The sequence below is a fragment of the Chelon labrosus genome (assembly GCF_963514085.1).
Source record: "Chelon labrosus genome assembly, chromosome: 16".
Taxonomy (NCBI): Eukaryota; Metazoa; Chordata; class Actinopteri; order Mugiliformes; family Mugilidae; genus Chelon; species Chelon labrosus.
In genome coordinates this window covers 7051441-7071642 of record NC_140349.1, presented here as the reverse complement: position 1 = coordinate 7071642, position 20202 = coordinate 7051441, and the positions used below count along the sequence as shown (strand labels likewise).

General features: G+C 44.9%; 2 protein-coding genes across 2 annotated transcripts; both read right to left on the bottom strand.

Annotated features, from left to right (window-relative positions):
- Nucleotides 1-399: 399 nt before the first annotated feature.
- LOC311501746 (protein OSCP1-like) lies at nt 400-6688 on the bottom strand. Its single transcript, XM_084563732.1, has 11 exons — nt 6113-6688; nt 5913-5942; nt 3831-3982; nt 2892-3059; nt 2617-2697; nt 2424-2527; nt 1827-1955; nt 1687-1741; nt 1168-1313; nt 1019-1079; nt 400-900 (listed from the first exon to the last, which is right to left on the bottom strand). Exons 1-11 carry the CDS (start codon nt 6222-6224, stop codon nt 778-780), a joined length of 1161 nt encoding a protein of 386 aa, XP_084419858.1. The 5' UTR covers nt 6225-6688; the 3' UTR covers nt 400-777.
- Nucleotides 6689-7926: 1238 nt separating this feature from the next.
- LOC311500970 (uncharacterized protein) lies at nt 7927-11710 on the bottom strand (the record flags this gene model as incomplete). Its single annotated transcript, XM_084562609.1, has 5 exons — nt 7927-7988; nt 9000-9797; nt 10317-10556; nt 11195-11474; nt 11681-11710. The coding sequence occupies 5 exons, from the start codon at nt 11708-11710 to the stop codon at nt 7927-7929; spliced, it is 1410 nt and encodes a 469-aa protein (XP_084418735.1).
- Nucleotides 11711-20202: the final 8492 nt, after the last annotated feature.

The window sequence follows — 20202 nt, the reverse complement described above, 5'->3', positions numbered from 1 at the left end:
AAACAGACACATTTGTAAATATTTATATTATTTACAAATGTTTTGAAACATCGCCAAATTATATCTCTTTAAATATCTATATCAAGTCTCGAAAGAGATTTCTTTAGCTTTAATGGTTAATAGAAATATATTAATTAAAATATATGCAGTGAAGATTTTTTTGGCACAAATTATCTATATTCCATACTCTAAGAGCCTAATTACAAAACTGACGAATTATCCTTCTGAAATAATAAGTGTATGCTCCTGTTATTGTTTATTTAGTGTGTGTGTGGAAATACAGATTAGATTACTGAGAGTTTTAGCAGGGTCAACAAGAAGGGTTTCAGTTTTCTTAACCCCAGTACGACAGCGCTCTCTGTAGGCTGCAGGACAAAACTGACAAACTCCTTCTTTATTGAGCCAGAAAAGGGTCACATAAACGTTTCAAAGAACACAGAACTTTAAAAGTATATAACGCAGATGATTTATGAGTTGACAAGTGCATGAAAGGGATGAATAAAGTAAATTTGCCATGCAAAATATTTGTCATACAGCATATATTTTAACATTAATATTTTAAATGTACTTTATCTATGTACCCATACAGTGATCTTCAGTTATACCAGTTAGATTTAATGTTTATCTGTTAAAAGGTAATCTGTGAAAACTGCACATTTCTACATTCAGTGGAATGTTAATTCAACGTAGACACAGCATGATTTTATTTAGCTTCCTGTATTTTGGCCTCAAAATTAAAATAATCTCATTAGTTCAGTGCCAAACGGAGAGTCAGAGTCACAGGTCGTCCATCATGGCCAGCAGCTCGTCTCCTTTGTTGCCGCTTTGATTTTCAGGCTGCTCGTCTTTTTCCGCAAACTGTCCGGCGATTCGAGCCAGCTCAGTAGCAGCCTGTTCATCCTGAATCAAACACACACAAATAAACAAGTGATGCAAACCAGCGGCTCAAAGCTCATCTAGACAAAAGTTTAATGTATAATAATGATGAGTGATACGAGCTCAGAGTAAGAAGTATTACCTGCATTGCTTGGATATTTATCACTCCAAACAGCGACTCCTCAGCTCCTCCTGAAGCTCCTCTGTTCGATGAAATAAAAGTTGTATATGTGGGAATTAGTGCTAATTTAACTGCACAGGAAAAAAAAAAAAAAAAAAGAAGCAACTCACGCCTCCTCCTCCTCCTGGTCTGTGTTAAACAGGTTGATCCTAAAGCCAGCTTCAGCTTCGGGCATGTTCTCTGCCTTCATGCTACCCATCAGACGAGCCAGCAGGTTGAGCTCCTCCTTGGCCAGAAGGTTGGGTGTGTCGTCTGACTGCAGCAGGATGAAGGAAAGGTGAGCAGGGGAGATCACACATTACTGTAAAACAGGCCCACTCAGGTATGAGTGGCAACGCCAGAGTTACAGTAAACCAGTGTGATAGTGTGCCAGCCTGCACAATATCCTGGAGGTGAACTGTGAGTGGTATAACTTCAAACATTTGTGTATATGACTTCTCTAGCTACTCTTAAATGTACATGTCTGCTTAGATTTAACCTCTAAGAGTGAGCGGGAACAGTGGAGTTGTTGGCTTGAAAGTTACATTTTAATTCATCAACGTAATCTTAACATAAAGCAGTCCTGGCTTGTGAATCTGAAGAATTTCGCCAAACTACAAATGTCAGCAATGAATAATCCCCATTATTACCTTAACAGAGGGGGTCTTGGTTGTGTGTGTCTCCTCTGGATGGTCCGCTGTATACCTTTAATTAAAGAAAACCAAGCACTGTCACCCACATGATTGTCAGCATGTGTGCATCATTCATGATTCCCATATACAGCACATACATGTTCATGCCCAGTCTGATCACTCTGTCTCCATGCAGCTCAAAAGACCCCTCTCTGATGGGGCTGGTGTAACTTCCTCCAGTGGGGAACTCACGCCGTCTCACCTCTCTGCCCTTACTGTCAAACGTCCTGTGGGAACAGGAAGATGACGGTTTAGATTATTCTTGTTGTCAGAGGAAATACAACCAAATATGAGGAAAACTTTCAAATTCAGACATGTTGTCATCTCAGTGGAGCCTTTAAATGGAGACCTGTCCTGGGTGTACCCCGCCACCCCCCCCGGGAAAACCCTACAACAAAGAGAAAACTTTTGGAGTTGTCGTTTTTAATAGGTTTTTATGCTATTATGTTAGTGGTCCGGCCCGCTTGACATCAAATTTGACTGTATGTGGCACCTGAATTAATATAAGTTTGACAACCCCGGTCTGAACATTTCAATGCAGCCACGTCTGGTGCCAAAAATGAAGGGAAGGTGTTGGACTGGTTGCATGTAAATGGTGCAATAACCACACTAACAAAGATGCAAGCTAGAAAAGCTGGACAGGATTAATGTTACATTATCTGATTGTATTTGACTGAATTTATTTCACATCATACCTAATAAGTCCTGGAACATCAATCCCATGAGGCACCGGGCCTGCAGGCGCCATCGCAAAACGTCCGTTGGGATTTTGGATTTTAATTTTTAGGAAAAGGGACACCTGAGACAAAAGGGAGATCAAATTAAATGATCACTTTAATGTTGTATTTTAATCTGACGTGTTTCGGAGGAGTGATTTTGAAGACTCACTCGAATATTCATGTCTTGAAAAAATATGAGCAGCGTCTGTCTGAGAAGCTGGAATTCACCTTCTGATAAAGATGAGTACACCTACATCAGGAAAATGACAACTGGTTATACAGGAGGTAAAGACATATGATAACAACTGACAGCTGGAATCTAGAGTATGGACCTTACAGTACAGACAGTGTGCAGTCTACTGTGTTAAGGATAATGTGTGTCAAAGATTTCAGCTTCTCTACAGTATTAGGGAGTTTATTCAGAGACAATTGTCTGAACAATACCTCAATGATTTTCCTGTGTGTTTCATTCACTTGATTCACAACCACAGGCGTGTCTTTTACGAATTCTTTGATGGTATCTATGTGATTGTACGAGATGAGCAACAGATCTTTTGGCCGTGGGCAAAGGAAGACCTGATATTTGAAAGCCATGATCATCAGTTCGTAAAGCTATAGGTGGAAAAAGGGAAACAAAGACAAGTCAAACTTTAAAGACATGACAAACCAAATATTTTTTTACTTTTTAATTGCTTTCTCTAAATGTTGTTATTGATTTGGAACTAGAAAAACATCAATATTAGGATTTTAGACCGAATTTAAACACGGAAGTAGCAGATGTTATTTTGAAGTTCGCTCAAAATAACTCAAAAACTTTATCTCAAAATTTTACCTGGTCAGATAGAATTAGATTAGATAGATTAATAATATTTAATTTACAAACTGTTTTACAATTAGAGACTAAAGAAGAAATTATTAGCTTTAGCTACGTGACTTTAGCTACATGACTTTAGCTACGTGAGTTTAGCTACATGACTTTAGCTATGTGACTTTAGCTACATGACTTTAGCTATGTGACTTTAGCTACATGACTAGCTAGCTGCTTACCTAGTTCAGCTTTCTAGCTAGTTGTCCAACAGTTTTTGCAATTTTTTTCCAGAGAACAATCATTTCTTTGTGTAATACTTTTATTTACCAAGGCTCTTTCTTCATCTGACAGTGGATATACTGTATATCACTTTATTATAGCAGTATGGCATGCATATCATATCAATCTCTGCAGTAATAAGCAACGTATTTACACCTCAAATTTCACTCCTTTGTAGTAGCCGAGGGCGCTACCTTAAAACAGGGTAGTGTTCATTGATTTCAAAAGTCTGTATGAAAAGCGCCCTCCTTTCACCGGGACTAACAGAAGAGTGAAGAAGATGTTGATGCTCGTACCCTGTCCATGCTGGCCGGGTTCAGCCTCATGATGGAGGCGTGCGCTAGCCGAGTTAGCACCGTTTTCATTGTCCGGTGAGAATACAGCTGCTGTGGTTTGAGGAGTTCGTCCATGAAAGGTTTACTAAACATGGTCCCAACCAATGTTCCCTCTAAGCTGCGCGCTTGCGCAATCGCGCACTGCTCGCACGTTCTCCGCGCACAAGAAAATCTATGCAGCGCATAAAAAAATCCAACATGAACTGTAAATAAATTAAACAAGTAAATTATTTGTTTATGTACCATTTTGCAATGTAACTCAGTGAGTGACAGCTGTCCAGCCAATGGTATGATGCGGTTCACTTACGCTGCCAATCATGACAGTACGTGCCCCCCCATATCCACCGCGGCGCCGGTGTTTTGCAGGTTAGCTAACAGTGCGGCGGAGTTAAGGCAGTGGCGCATCCACTCACCAAGACAAAGTAAAAATTAAATGTGGTTCTTTTAAGATGGAATGGCTGTCGGAGTGTGTGCAAACAAAGAACCAGCGGTGACACTGGGTAAGATTTTTCTTTTTCGAGAGAGAAAGGTCTGCTCTGCAAAACTTGGGGTTGCCAACAGTCCCTTGAAAAACAGAATCGTTCCGTATTTAGAAACAAAAGTACGCGTCCCGTATTGAGCTGAAACAGGACGCACTTTGTCCCGTATTACCGTGAGAATCAAAAGTAGCGTGTAAAATGTCAATGTAATTAATGAGTAACAAGGCGCTTTATAGGAACATTTACGGTAAACTGTGACCAATAAGCTGACAGCGGGAATCCTGCTCATCTCATTGGTCGAGGTACTGTTGCTTGTGAAGAAGATACCAGAAGACAACAAAGCTACAACTTTTCCTCAAACTTTCTGTTTGAACTTTTCTTATTGCGCTATTACAAGAGGAATGTTCTGCTTTCTATTGTTTTATATTCATTTATACAGTTAGACTTAGACTTCTTTAATGTCCATAAAACTTACATAAAATGGAAAATTGTCTTTGACAGTGGCATAAAGACATACAAGCAACACACACACATCACAGACAGCACTATGCGCAATAAATAGATGAATATAATATATAGGTAAAAAATTACTGCTATAATGGGATTCTTTTGATAAACTATGTAACTTGCTATGATCTCAGGTTTTGGACAGGTGTGATACTGGTGTGTGGCCCCAGCGTGCACGTGTGATGTTGCTCACAGTGGTCCACAGTGTACTCACAGAGTTTTTGTGTATGCCCAGACACATGAAAAATTAGAGGGAACATTGGTCCCAACGATGTCGTTCATAACTGTTTAAATTGGGAAGGAACAAAAAAAAATAGATAGGTGTTTAATTTTGTACTATAAAAAGACAGTTAAATTTATACAAAATCCATGAAAATGAAAAAATAGTATTTTCTTAATCATTAAAACCAAAAATATTGATATCCCAGGCAGTTATCACAGTATAAATGTAGTTTAGCCGTAACTGTTGTTCAGTATCGTAAAATAAACTATATCCTGATCATTGCTAGTAGTAGTGTGTGTTTGTCTGGCATTATTTTTGACAGTAGCCTATTATTAAAGTCACTAATTAAACCTTAAATAAGTCCTTAAATCAGTCAGTATTAATACATTTAAATCCAATATTTCATGTGAGTGTAAAACACACAAAACTGAAGTCAAAAACTAAAATGGAAGTTAGCTCTGCTCTGCTTAGCTGGTTACCGTTAGCAAGAATTTAGCTAGCTTCAGGTTTTCCCCTCTATCACATTTTAGCCTACTATAGTTGTGTAATAAAATCAAATGGGAATTAGATTAATGATAAGTATTTTACACACTGCTGTGCATTAACAAACCAATGATTAAGAAACTTTAAGATGTAGCTACATGACTTTAGCTACGTGACTAGCTAGCTGATGCATCAGTTAGCATTCCTATTTTAGTCTATTAGCTAATTGTCCACTTCTTCTGGCATATTTTTCTATTTTGATCAAATTATTACTATAACTACTTAGATTTATTAGTTTTTCATCTCACAGTGGATATACTATAAATAAAAGTAGCAGTATGGCATGGATACCTCTTTTTCTGTCATTTTCTGACCACACTCCTGCAGCCGAGTAAGGAAGACAAAGAAAATGTTCAGGTTCATTTAGGGTGTTTTGCATAGGGAGTATGAAAAGCACATTTAGGTTGTCATCTAAGAGCTACGGCTCGTCATGGAGAGGGATGACTGGGAGCTAAACACACCTACCTACCAAGCCTGTCAGCCATCTCTACCTTTCTCTGAATTGTCTTCTGACGTGTTGAGAGCTCGCAGGCGTTGGTCCAGTATGTAAAGCATCTCTCCACCGAGATTAATGAAAACCAAGGGGAGAGTTCTCACAGACATCTTGCAATGACCTGAAAAGGGATTAGCTCCTGCTGGCAAAAGCTGGTTCAGAATAAGGCATTAGAAGGAATGTAGGTGTTTGCAGATCAAAAGCAAAGGTCTCATCATTTCAAGGCAATTATCTGATTGCTCCTGTAGTAAATTACCACTGGTTACTGTATTGTCCATGTTAATGTCTTATCTGATCATACTTCTTGCAGATAATGTTCTCCACTAAGATGCAACAGGTGGCTAGGAAGAGGATCAGCAGTGATCAAACCCAAGCCTATTGGCTGGGATAAGGATGACGTGTCAAGACTGTACAACCAACCACATAATGCAAATGAGTACTGCAGTGCATCAAATGCCTGTTCCCATCAACTCGTTAAACACCAAGCCCAAAAATACCAATCGTACGTGAACATCTGAAGAAAATTGATGGATGTGTGATTACTCAATAGGCTATTAGCCACTGATGTTGAGAGATAAGGCCTGTCCCCAACTCATCCTGGAGGTGTTTTCTTCTTCTTTTTTTTTTTTTTTTTTTAAATCTTAGCATAAATGCATGCTTTGAGAAACATATTTATTTATTGAAGCTGGTTTCTCATACCTGAGCAACAAACCCTAAGTAGTTATTTTCACTTAGTCATAGACTGGGGTCATGCCAAGTAATCTCATAGGGAAAAACAAGGTTCTAGGAAGTCATTGTACCTGGCCTAGATAACACGTATTGTTTTTCTAAAAGGATTAAATGTGGTAGACTGGGTGGAGGCAGACAAGTTTTATAACAGAGTCAGGCTTGCTCTTTGGTTCTGTTTTCAGTATTTAAGCTAAGCTAGTTGGCTGCTAGCTGTAGCTTTGGTATATTTGAATTCTTTTGCTTGTCTTGGCTTGTCCTCATGGATTTGACATACAAACAGCTACTATTAAACCAAATTTAAGTTCAAACACATAATATCAATGAACAAAGCACATACAAGGATCAGCACGGAGTAAAATCAAGTAAGTCAGTCACAGCCATTTGTTTTGATTTGACCTAATGGTGCAAAACCCAAAATCCAGTACTACGCAGTAGTGTTTTCTATGTTAGATATGTGCTGCAGTAATAGGGACTGTAGTGAAGACTCTTACATGCAGTGTATGTAAAGGATATCCAGCTAAACCGACTCGCGTATCTCTCAGACCAACCCTAAAGCCACATTTTATTATACGCTCACCACTTTCACAATGTCTCCTTCTTTGTCTCTCTCTGTCCGGCTCATTCTAAATAAAAGATTAGACGTACAAACATGCAAATGAGAGTTAATCTTTATGCTCCCTGTGACTGCAGCTCATTGCAGGAGAGACAATTGCCTTTTTCTCACAGTCATGTCGAAAGCTTCTTGGGCAAGTGCACCGTTTGAAAAATTGACAGCTGAGACAAAAATGTTAAAACTTCTACAACAAGAATCTGGATTAATACTATCCTCCTGAGTTCTCTGGATCATAGATTAGCCAACAAACCAATTATGGACATCTATCATTACCTCTGGCTTTTCTCTGTGTAAGTCCAATATAATATTACTTGTTGCATTGCTTTCTTGTTGTTGAAAAGCTATTCAAACATTTGTTTTTTGACTGAAAGAATGATTTTATTTAGTGAGTCTAATGTCTTTCCTTCCATCAGAATGACCTACTGTTACTCGCTAGGTTTCAATGACAGACCAGCTCTAGATGCAAGCTCTTATAACACAGACTGGATGAAGGAGATACCTGATGACACGCCAGTATCTGCTATCTCCATTCCTGGAACACATGAAAGCTTATCATTATATGGGCTCCCTCTTGCTAAATGTCAGATTTGGACTTTGAAGCAGCAACTTTACGTTGGAATACGGTACTTTGATGTTCATGCTGGGATTTGGTTCCATAACGAAAAACAAATTTATATCCGGGATAGTCACTGGATGCATTGGCAGCACATGAATTTTAATGAAGTTCTCAGGGAAATATTCAAATTCTTGGAAGACCACAGCAACGAGACGGTGCTTCTGAAAGTAACCTTACATGGGTTTTATAAGAACAAAGTTGTGCAGTTGATGAAGAATTTAATTAGAAAGCACGAAAATAGAACATGGACAGAGTTTGCAGTACCAGAAATGAAGAAGGCAAGGAACAAAATAGTGTTTCTCCGGAGTGACACATTTCATGTTGGAACAGAAAACTATGAATCACTTTTATTTGAAAAAGACAAATTAAGAAATATTGGAGAAAGACTTAAACAGATGAAGGCACACGTCTGTCATCATCAAATTGTCCTGACTGAGACCACCACCTCAGTTTTTAGCAGTCCTAAAACATTGGCTAAAAAAGTTAACATGGAGATTTATAAGTTAGTGATGCAACAAAAACAATTCTCTTCAAACCAAGGTTGCTTAGGTATTTTAAGCATGAACTTTCCCAGTGCTGATCTTATTAAAAACATAATTAAACTCAAACAATGTGACTGTGGAAAAACTGTACTGACAGTACCAGAAATGCCAGAAACTGTGCAAGATTCAGAACCAACAGCTGCACCTGAATTACCAGAATCTGGGCAGTATTCAGAACCAACTCCAGAACCAGAAACTGTGCAAGATTCAGAAGTAAAACCTGAACCAGAGACTGCTCCAGAATTGACAGAAACTGGGCAAGATACAGAAGAAAAACCTGAATCCGACATTGCAACAGAATCGCCAGAAACTGGGCAAGATACAGAAGGAAAACCTGAACCAGAGACTGCACCAGAATCACAAGAAACTGGGCAAGATTCAAAACCAGCACCGGAGACTGCACCAGAATCAACAAAGACTGGGCAAGATTCAGAAGGAAAACCTGAACCAGAGACTGCACCAGAATCACAAGAAACTGGGCAGGATTCAGAAGTAAAACCTGAATCAGAGACTGTACCAGAAACAGCAGAAACTGGTGAAGATTCAGAAATAAAACTTGAACCAGAGACTGCACCAAAATCGCCAGAAACTGGGCAGGATTCAGAACCAACCCCAGAGACTACACCAGAATCGCCAGAAACTGGGCAGGATTCAGAACCAACACCAGAGACTACACCAGAATCGCCAGAAACTGGGCAGGATTCAGAGCCAACACCAGAGACTGCACCAGAATCCCCAGAAACTGGGCAGGATTCAGAACCAGCACAAGAGACTGCACCAGAATCGCCAGAAACTGGGCAGGATTCAGAACCAGCACAAGAGACTGCACCAGAATCGCCAGAAACTGGGCAGGATTCAGAACCAGCACAAGAGACTGCACCAGAATCCCCAGAAACTGGGCAGGATTCAGAAGTAAAACCTGAACCAGAGACTGCACCAGAAACTGAGCAGGATTCAAAAGGAAAACCTGAATCAGAGACTGCACCAGAATCACCAGAAACTGGGCAGGATTCAGAACCAACCCCAGAGACTGCACCAGAATCACCAGAAACTGGGCAGGATTCAGAACCAACACCAGAGACTACACCAGAATCGCCAGAATCTGGGCAGGATACTGAAGGAAAACCTGAATCAGAGACTGCAGCAGAAACACCAGAAACTGGGCAGGATTCAGAAGGAAAACCTGAATCAGAGACTGCACCAGAATCACCAGAAACTGGGCAGGATTCAGAGCCAACAGCAGAGACTGCACCACAATCGCCAGAAACTGGGCAGGATTCAGAACCAACCCCAGACACTGCACCAGAATCACCAGAAACTGGGCAGGATTCAGAACCAACACCAGAGACTACACCAGAATCGCCAGAAACTGGGCAGGATTCAGAGCCAACACCAGAGACTGCACCAGAATCGCCAGAAACTGGGCAGGATTCAGAACCAGCACAAGAGACTGCACCAGAATCCCCAGAAACTGGGCAGGATTCAGAAGTAAAACCAGAACCAGAGACTGCACCAGAAACTGAGCAGGATTCAGAAGGAAAACCTGAATCAGAGACTGCACCAGAATCACCAGAAACTGGGCAGGATTCAGAGCCAACACCAGAGACTGCACCAGAATCACCAGAAACTGGGCAGGATTCAGAACCAACACCAGAGACTACACCAGAATCGCCAGAATCTGGGCAGGATACTGAAGGAAAACCTGAATCAGAGACTGCAGCAGAAACACCAGAAACTGGGCAGGATTCAGAAGGAAAACCTGAATCAGAGACTGTACCAGAATCGCCAGAAACTGGGCAGGATTCAGAGCCAACACCAGAGACTGCACCAGAATCGCCAGAAACTGGGCAGGATTCAGAACCAGCACAAGAGACCGCACCAGAATCCCCAGAAACTGGGCTTGATTCAGAAGTAAAACCTGAACCAGAGACTGCACCAGAAACTGAGCAGGATTCAGAAGGAAAACCTGAATCAGAGACTGCACCAGAATCCCCAGGAACTGGGCAGGATTCAGAACCAACACAAGAGACTACACCAGAATCTCCAGAATCTGGGCAGGATTCAGAAGTAAAACCTGAATCAGAGACTGCACCAGAATCCCCAGGAACTGGGCAGGATACAGAAGGAAAACCTGAATCAGAGACTGCACCAGAATCGCCAGAAACTGGGCAGGATTCAGAACCAACACCAGAGACTGCATCAGAATCGCCAGAAACTGGGCAAGATTCAGAACCAACACCAGAGACTGCATCAGAATCGCCAGAATCTGGGCAAGATACAGAAGAAAAACCTGAACCAGAGACTGCACCAGAATCGCCAGAAACTGGGCAGGATACAGAAGGAAAACCTGAACCAGAGACTGCACCAGAATCGCCAGAAACTGGGCAGGATACAGAAGGAAAACCTGAACCAGAGACTGCACCAGAATCGCCAGAAACTGGGCAGGATACAGAAGGAAAACCTGAATCAGAGACTGCACCAGAATCGCCAGAAACTGGGCAAGATACAGAAAGAAAACCTGAATCAGAGACTGCACCAGAAACACCAGAAACTGGGCAGGATACAGAAGTAAAACCTGACACAGAGACTGCACCAGAATCGCCAGGAAGTGGGCAGGACACAGAAGGAAAACCTGAATCAGAGAATGCACCAGAATCACCAGAAACTGGGCAAGATTCAGAACTAGCACCAGAGACTGCACCAGAATCGCCAGAAACTGGGCAAGATGCAGAAGGAAAACCTGAATCAGAGACTGCACCAGACACACCAGAAACTGAGCAAGATTCAGAAGTAAAACCTGAACCAGAGACTGCACCAGAAACACCAAAAACTGAGCCGGATTCCGAACCAACACCGGAGACTGTACAAGACACAGGTTTCAATGACAAACCAGCTTTAGATTCAAGCTCTTATAACATGGACTGGATGAAGGAGATACCTGATGACACGCCAGTATCTGCTATCTCCATTCCTGGAACACATGAAAGCTTATCATTATATGGGCTCCCTCTTACTAAATGTCAGATTTGGACTTTGAAGCAGCAACTTAACGTGGGAATACGGTACTTTGATGTTCATGCTGGGATTTGGTTCCATAACGAAAAACAAATTTATATCCGGGATAGTCACTGGATGCATTGGCAACATATGAATTTTGATGAAGTTCTCAGGGAAATATTAAAATTCTTGGAAGACCACAGCAACGAGACGGTGCTTTTGAAAGTAAACTTACATGGGATTTTTAAGGGCAAAGTTGTGCAGTTGATAAAGAATTTAATTAGAAAGCACGAAAATAGAACATGGACAGAGTTTGCAGTACCAGAAATGAAGAAGGCAAGGAACAAAATAGTTTTTCTCCGGAGTGACACATTTAATGTTGGAACAGAAAACCATGAATCACCTTTATTTAAAAATAGCAAATTAATAAATATTGAAGAAAAACTTAAACAGATGAAGTCACACATCTGTGATCATAACATTGTCCTGACTGAGACCACCACCTCGGTTTTTAGCAATCCTAAAACACTGGCTAAAAAAGTGAACATGGAGCTTAGTAACTTAGTGATGCAACAAAAACAAATATCCTCAAACCAAGGTTGCTTAGGCATTTTAAGCATGAACTTTCCCAGTGCTGATCTTATTAAAAACATAATTCAACTCAAACAATGTGACTGCAGAAAAACTACAAAGACTTTACCAGAAATGCCAGAAACTGGGCAGGATTCAGAGCCAACACCAGAGACTACACCAGAATCACCAGAAACTGGACAGGATACAGAAGAAAAACCTGAATCAGAGACTGCACCAGAAACGCCAGAAACTGGGCAGCATTCAGAGCCAACACCAGAGACTGCACCAGAAACACCAGAAACTGGGCAGGATTCAGAACCCACACCAGAGAATGCACCAGAAACACCAGAAACTGGGCAGGATTCAGAGCCAACACCAGAGACTGCACCAGAATCACCAGAAACTGGGCAGGATTCAGAACCAACACCAGATACTGCACCAGAATCACCAGAAACTGGGCAGGATTCAGAACCAACACCAGAGACTGCACCAGAAACACCAGAAACTGGGCAGGATTCAGAACCCACACTAGAGACTGCACCAGAATCCCCAGAAACTGGACAGGATAGAGACGGAAATCCTGAATCAGAGACTGCACCAGAATCACCAGAAACTGGGCAGGATTCAGAGCCAACATCAGAGACTGCACCAGAATCACCAGAAACTGAGCAGGATTCTGAAGTAAAACCTGAATCAGAGACTGCACCAGAATCGCCAGAAACTGGGCAGGATTCAGAACCAACACCAGAGACTGCACCAGAAACGCCAGAAACTGGGCAGGATTCAGAACCACCACCAGAAACTGCACCAGAAACATCAGAAACTGGGCAGGATTCAGAACCAACACCAGAGACTGCACCAGAAACACCAGAAACTGGGCAAGATTCAGAGCCCACACCAGAGAATGGACCAGAAACACCAGAAACTGGGCAGGATTCAGAGCCAACACCAGAGAATGCACCAGAAACACCAGAAACTGGACAGGATACAGACGGAAATCCTGAATCAGAGACTGCACCAGAATCACCAGAAACTGGGCAGGATTCAGAACCCACACCAGAGACTGCACCAGAATCCCCAGAAACTGGACAGGATACAGACGGAAATCCTGAATCAGAGACTGCACCACAATCGCCAGAAACTGGGCAGGATTCAGAACCCACACCGGAGACTGCACCAGAAACACCAGAAACTGGGCAGGATTCAGAACCCACACCGGAGACTGCACCAGAATCCCCAGAAACTGGACAGGATACAGACGGAAATCCTGAATCAGAGACTGCACCAGAATCACCAGAAACTGGGCAGGATTCAGAGCCAACACCAGAGACTGCACCAGAATCACCAGAAACTGGACAGGGTACAGATGGAAATCCTGAATCAGAGACTGCACCAGAAACACCAGAAACTGGGCATGATTCAGAACCCACACCAGAGACTGCACCAGAAACTTCAGAAACTGGGCAGGATTCAGAACCCACACCAGAGACTGCACCAGAAACGCCAGAAACTGGGCAGGATTCAGAACCAACACCAGAGACTGCACCAGAATCACCAGAAACTGGGCAGGATTCAGAGCCAACACCAGAGACTGCACCAGAAACTTCAGAAACTGGGCAGGATTCAGAACCCACACCAGAGACTGCACCAGAAACACCAGAAACTGGGCAGGATTCAGAGCCAACACCAGAGACTGCACCAGAATCACCAGAAACTGGGCAGGATTCAGAACCCACACCAGAGACTGCACCAGAATCACCAGAAACTGGGCAGGATTCAGAACCCACACCAGAAACTGCACCAGAAACACCAGAAACTGGACAGGGTACAGATGGAAATCCTGAATCAGAGACTGCACCAGAATCACCAGAAACTGGGCAGGATTCAGAGCCAACACCAGAGACTGCACCAGAAACTTCAGAAACTGGGCAGGATTCAGAACCCACACCAGACACTGCACCAGAATCGCCAGAAAGTGGGCAGGATTCAGAACCAACATCAGAGACTGCACCAGAATCGGGAGAAACTGGGCAGGATTCAGAGCCAACACCAGAGAGTGCACCAGAATCGCCAGAATCGGAGCAAGATTCGGAAGTAAAACCTGAATCAGAGACTGCACCAGAAACATCAGAAACTGGGCAGGATTTAGAACCCACACCAGAGACTGCACCAGAATCGCCAGACAGTGGGCAGAATTCAGAACCAACACCGGAGACTGCTCCAGAAACACCAGAAAATGGACAGGATACAGACGGAAATCCTGAATCAGAGACTTCACCAGAATCACCAGAAATTGGGCAGGATTCAGAACCCACACCAGAGACTGCACCAGAAACGCCAGAAACTGGGCAGGATTCAGAGCCAACACCAGAGACTGCACCAGAAACATCAGAAACTGGGCAGGATTCAGAACCCACACCAGAGAAGGCACCAGAAACATCAGAAACTGGGCAGGATTCAGAACCCACACCAGAGATTGCACCAGAAACTGGGCAGGATTCAGAACCCACACCAGAGACTGCACCAGAATCACCAGAAACTGGGCAGGATTCAGAACCCACACCAGAGATTGCACCAGAAACTGGGCAGGATTCAGAACCCACTTCAGAGACTGCACCAGAAACACCAGAAACTGGGCAGGATTCAGAACCCACATCAGAGACTGCACCAGAAACACCAGAAACTGGGCAGGATTCAGAGCCAACACCAGAGACTGCACCAGAAACGCCAGAAACTGGGCAGGATTCAGAACCACCACCAGAAACTGCACCAGAAACACCAGAAACTGGGCAAGATTCAGAGCCCACACCAGAGAATGCACCAGAAACACCAGAAAGTGGGCGGGATTCAGAGCCAACACCAGAGAATGCACCAGAAACACCAGAAATTGGGCAGGATTCAGAGCCAACACCAGAGACTGCACCAGAAACACCAGAAACTGGGCAGGATTCAGAACCCACACCGGAGACTGCACCAGAATCCCCAGAAACTGGACAGGGTACAGATGGAAATCCTGAATCAGAGACTGCACCAGAATCACCAGAAACTGGGCAGGATTCAGAGCCAACACCAGAGACTGCACCAGAATCACCAGAAACTGGGCAGGATTCAGAACCCACACCAGAGACTGCACCAGAATCACCAGAAACTGGGCAGGATTCAGAACCCACACCAGAAACTGCACCAGAAACACCAGAAACTGGACAGGGTACAGATGGAAATCCTGAATCAGAGACTGCACCAGAATCACCAGAAACTGGGCAGGATTCAGAGCCAACACCAGAGAGTGCACCAGAATCGCCAGAATCGGAGCAAGATTCGGAAGTAAAACCTGAATCAGAGACTGCACCAGAAACATCAGAAACTGGGCAGGATTCAGAACCCACACCAGAGACTGCACCAGAATCGCCAGAAAGTGGGCAGAATTCAGAACCAACACCGGAGACTGCTCCAGAAACACCAGAAAATGGACAGGATACAGACGGAAATCCTGAATCAGAGACTTCACCAGAATCACCAGAAATTGGGCAGGATTCAGAACCCACACCAGAGACTGCACCAGAAACGCCAGAAACTGGGCAGGATTCAGAACCCACACCAGAGACTGCACCAGAAACACCAGAAACTGGGCAGGATTCAGAGCCAACACCAGAGACTGCACCAGAAACACCAGAAACTGGGCAGTATTCAGAGCCAACACCAGAGACTGCACCAGAAACATCAGAAACTGGGCAGGATTCAGAACCCACACCAGAGAAGGCACCAGAAACATCAGAAACTGGGCAGGATTCAGAACCCACACCAGAGATTGCACCAGAAACTGGGCAAGATTCAGAACCCACACCAGAGACTGCACCAGAATCACCAGAAACTGGGCAGGATTCAGAACCCACACCAGAGATTGCACCAGAAACTGGGCAGGATTCAGAACCCACACCAGAGACTGCACCAGAAACACCAGAAACTGGGCAGGATTCAGAACCCACACCAGAGATTGCACCAGAAACTGGGCAGGATTCAGAACCCACATCAGAGACTGCACCAGAAACACCAGAAACTGGGCAGGATTCAGAGCCAACACTAGAGACTGCACCAGAAACGCCAGAAACTGGGCAGGATTCAGAACCCACACCAGAGACTGCACCAGAAACACCAGAAATTGGGCAGGATACAGACGGAAATCCTGAATCAGAGACTGCACCAGAATCACCAGAAATTGGGCAGGATTCAGAACCCACACCGGAGACTGCACCAGAAACATCAGAAACTGGGCAGGATTCAGAGCCAACACCAGAGACTGCACCAGAATCACCAGAAACTGGGCAGGATTCAGAGCCAACACCAGAGACTGCACCAGAATCACCAGAATCTGAGCAAGAACCCACACCAGAGACTGCACCAGAAACTGGGCAGGATTCAGAACCAACACCAGAGACTGCACCAGAAACTGGGCAGGATTCAGAACCCACATCAGAGACTGCACCAGAAACATCAGAAACTGGGCAGGATTCAGAGCAAACACCAGAGACTGCACCAGAAACACCAGAACCTGAGCAGGATACAGAAGTAAAACCTGAATCAGAGACTGCACCAGAATCGGGAGAAACTGGGCAGGATTCAGAACCCACACCAGAGACTGCACCAGAATCCCCAGAAAGTGGACAGGGTACAGACGGAAATCCTGAATCAGAGACTGCACCAGAATCACCAGAAACTGGGCATGATTCAGAGCCAACACCAGAGACTGCACCAGAATCACCAGAAACTGGGCAGGATTCAGAACCCACACCAGAGACTGCACCAGAATCACCAGAAACTGGGCAGGATTCAGAGCCAACACCAGAGACTGCACCAGAAACGCGAGAACCTGAGCAGGATACAGAAGTAAAACCTGAATCAGAGACTGCACCAGAATCGGCAGAAACTGGGCAGGATTCAGAACCCACACCAGAGACTGCACCAGAATCGCCAGAAAGTGGGCAGGATTCAGAACCAACACCAGAGACTGCACCAGAATCACCAGAAACTGGGCAGGATTCAGAGCCAACACCAGAGACTGCACCAGAATCACCAGAAACTGGGCAGGATTCAGAGCCAACACCAGAGACTGTACCAGAATCACCAGAAACTGGGCAGGATTCAGAACCCACACCAGAGACTGCACCAGAAACGCCAGAAACTGGGCAGGATTCAGAACCCACACAAGAGACTGCACCAGAAACACCAGAAACTAGGCAGGATTCAGAGCCAACACCAGAGACTGCACCAGAAACACCAGAAACTGGGCAGGATTCAGAACCCACACCAGAGACTGCACCAGAAACACCAGAAACTGGGCAGGATTCAGAACCCACACCAGAGACTGCACCAGAAACACCAGAAACTGGGCAGGATTCACAACCCACACCAGAGACTGCACCAGAAACGCCAGAACCTGAGCAGGATACAGAAGTAAAACCTGAATCAGAGACTGCACCAGAATCGGCAGAAACTGGGCAGGATTCAGAACCCACACCAGAGACTGCACCAGAAACACCAGAAACTGGGCAGGATTCAGAACCCACACCAGAGACTGCACCAGAATCACCAGAAACTGGGCAGGATTCAGAGCCAACACCAGAGACTGCTCCAGAAACACCAGAAAATGGACAGGATACAGACGGAAATCCTGAATCAGAGACTGCACCAGAATCACCAGAAACTGGGCAGGATTCAGAACCCACACAAGAGACTGCACCAGAAACACCAGAAACTGGGCAGGATTCAGAGCCAACACCAGAGACTGCACCAGAAACGCCAGAAACTGGGCAGGATTCAGAACCAACACCAGAGACTGCACCAGAAACACCAGAAACTGGGCAGGATTCAGAACCCACACCAGAGACTGCACCAGAAACGCCAGAAACTGGGCAGGATTCAGAGCCAACACCAGAGACTGCACCAGAATCACCAGAAACTGGGCAGGATTCAGAGCCAACACCAGAGACTGCACCAGAAACGCCAGAAACTGGGCAGGATTCAGAACCCACACCAGAGACTGCACCAGAAACGCCAGAAACTGGGCAGGATTCAGAGCCAACACCAGAGACTGCACCAGAATCACCAGAAACTGGGCAGGATTCAGAGCCAACACCAGAGACTGCACCAGAAACTCCAGAAACTGGGCAGGATTCAGAGCCAACACCAGAGACTGCACCAGAAACACCAGAAACTGGGCAGGATTCAGAACCCACACCGGAGACTGCACCAGAAACACCAGAAACTGGGCATGATTCAGAACCCACGCCAGAGACTGCACCAGAAACATCAGAAACTGGGCAGGATTCAGAACCAACACCAGAGACTGCACCAGAAACACCAGAAACTGGGCAGGATTCAGAGCCAACGCCAGAGACTGCACCAGAATCACCAGAATCTGAGCATGAACCCACACCAGAGACTGCACCAGAAACTGGGCAGGATTCAGAACCAACACCAGAGACTGCACCAGAAACTGGGCAGGATTCAGAACCCACATCAGAGACTGCACCAGAAACATCAGAAACTGGGCAGGATTCAGAGCCAACACCAGAGACTGCACCAGAAACACCAGAACCTGAGCAGGATACAGAAGTAAAACCTGAATCAGAGACTGCACCAGAATCGGGAGAAACTGGGCAGGATTCAGAACCCACACCAGAGACTGCACCAGAATCCCCAGAAACTGGACAGGGTACAGACGGAAATCCTGAATCAGAGACTGCACCAGAATCACCAGAAACTGGGCATGATTCAGAGCCAACACCAGAGACTGCACCAGAATCACCAGAAACTGGGCAGGATTCAGAACCCACACCGGAGACTGCACCAGAAACACCAGAAACTGGGCAGGATTCAGAGCCAACACCAGAGACTGCACCAGAATCACCAGAAACTGGGCAGGATTCAGAACCAACACCAGAGGGTGCACCAGAATCGCCAGAATCTGAGCAAGATTCTGAAGTAAAACCTGAATCAGAGACTGCACCAGAATCACCAGAAACTGGGCAGGATTCAGAACCCACACCAGAGACTGCACCAGAATCACCAGAAACTGGGCAGGATTCAGAGCCAACACCAGAGACTGCACCAGAAACGCCAGAACCTGAGCAGGATACAGAAGTAAAACCTGAATCAGAGACTGCACCAGAATCGGCAGAAACTGGGCAGGATTCAGAACCCACACCAGAGACTGCACCAGAAACGCCAGAAACTGGGCAGGATTCAGAACCCACACCAGAGACTGCACCAGAAACGCCAGAAACTGGGCAGGATTCAGAGCCAACACCAGAGACTGCACCAGAATCTCCAGAAACTGGGCAGGATTCAGAGCCAACACCAGAGACTGCACCAGAAACACCAGAAACTGGGCAGGATTCAGAACCCACACCGGAGACTGCACCAGAAACATCAGAAACTGGGCAGGATTCAGAGCCAACGCCAGAGACTGCACCAGAAACACCAGAAACTGGGCAGGATTCAGAACCCACACCGGAGACTGCACCAGAAACATCAGAAACTGGGCAGGATTCAGAGCCAACGCCAGAGACTGCACCAGAAACACCAGAAACTGGGCAGGATTCAGAGCCAACACCAGAGACTGCACCAGAAACTGGGCAGGATTCAGAACCAACACCAGAGACTGCACCAGAAACTGGGCAGGATTCAGAACCCACATCAGAGACTGCACCAGAAACATCAGAAACTGGGCAGGATTCAGAGCCAACACCAGAGACTGCACCAGAAACACCAGAACCTGAGCAGGATACAGAAGTAAAACCTGAATCAGAGACTGCACCAGAATCGGGAGAAACTGGGCAGGATTCAGAAACCACACCAGAGACTGCACCAGAATCCCCAGAAACTGGACAGGGTACAGACGGAAATCCTGAATCAAAGACTGCACCAGAATCACCAGAAACTGGGCATGATTCAGAGCCAACACCAGAGACTGCACCAGAATCACCAGAAACTGGGCAGGATTCAGAGCCAACACCAGA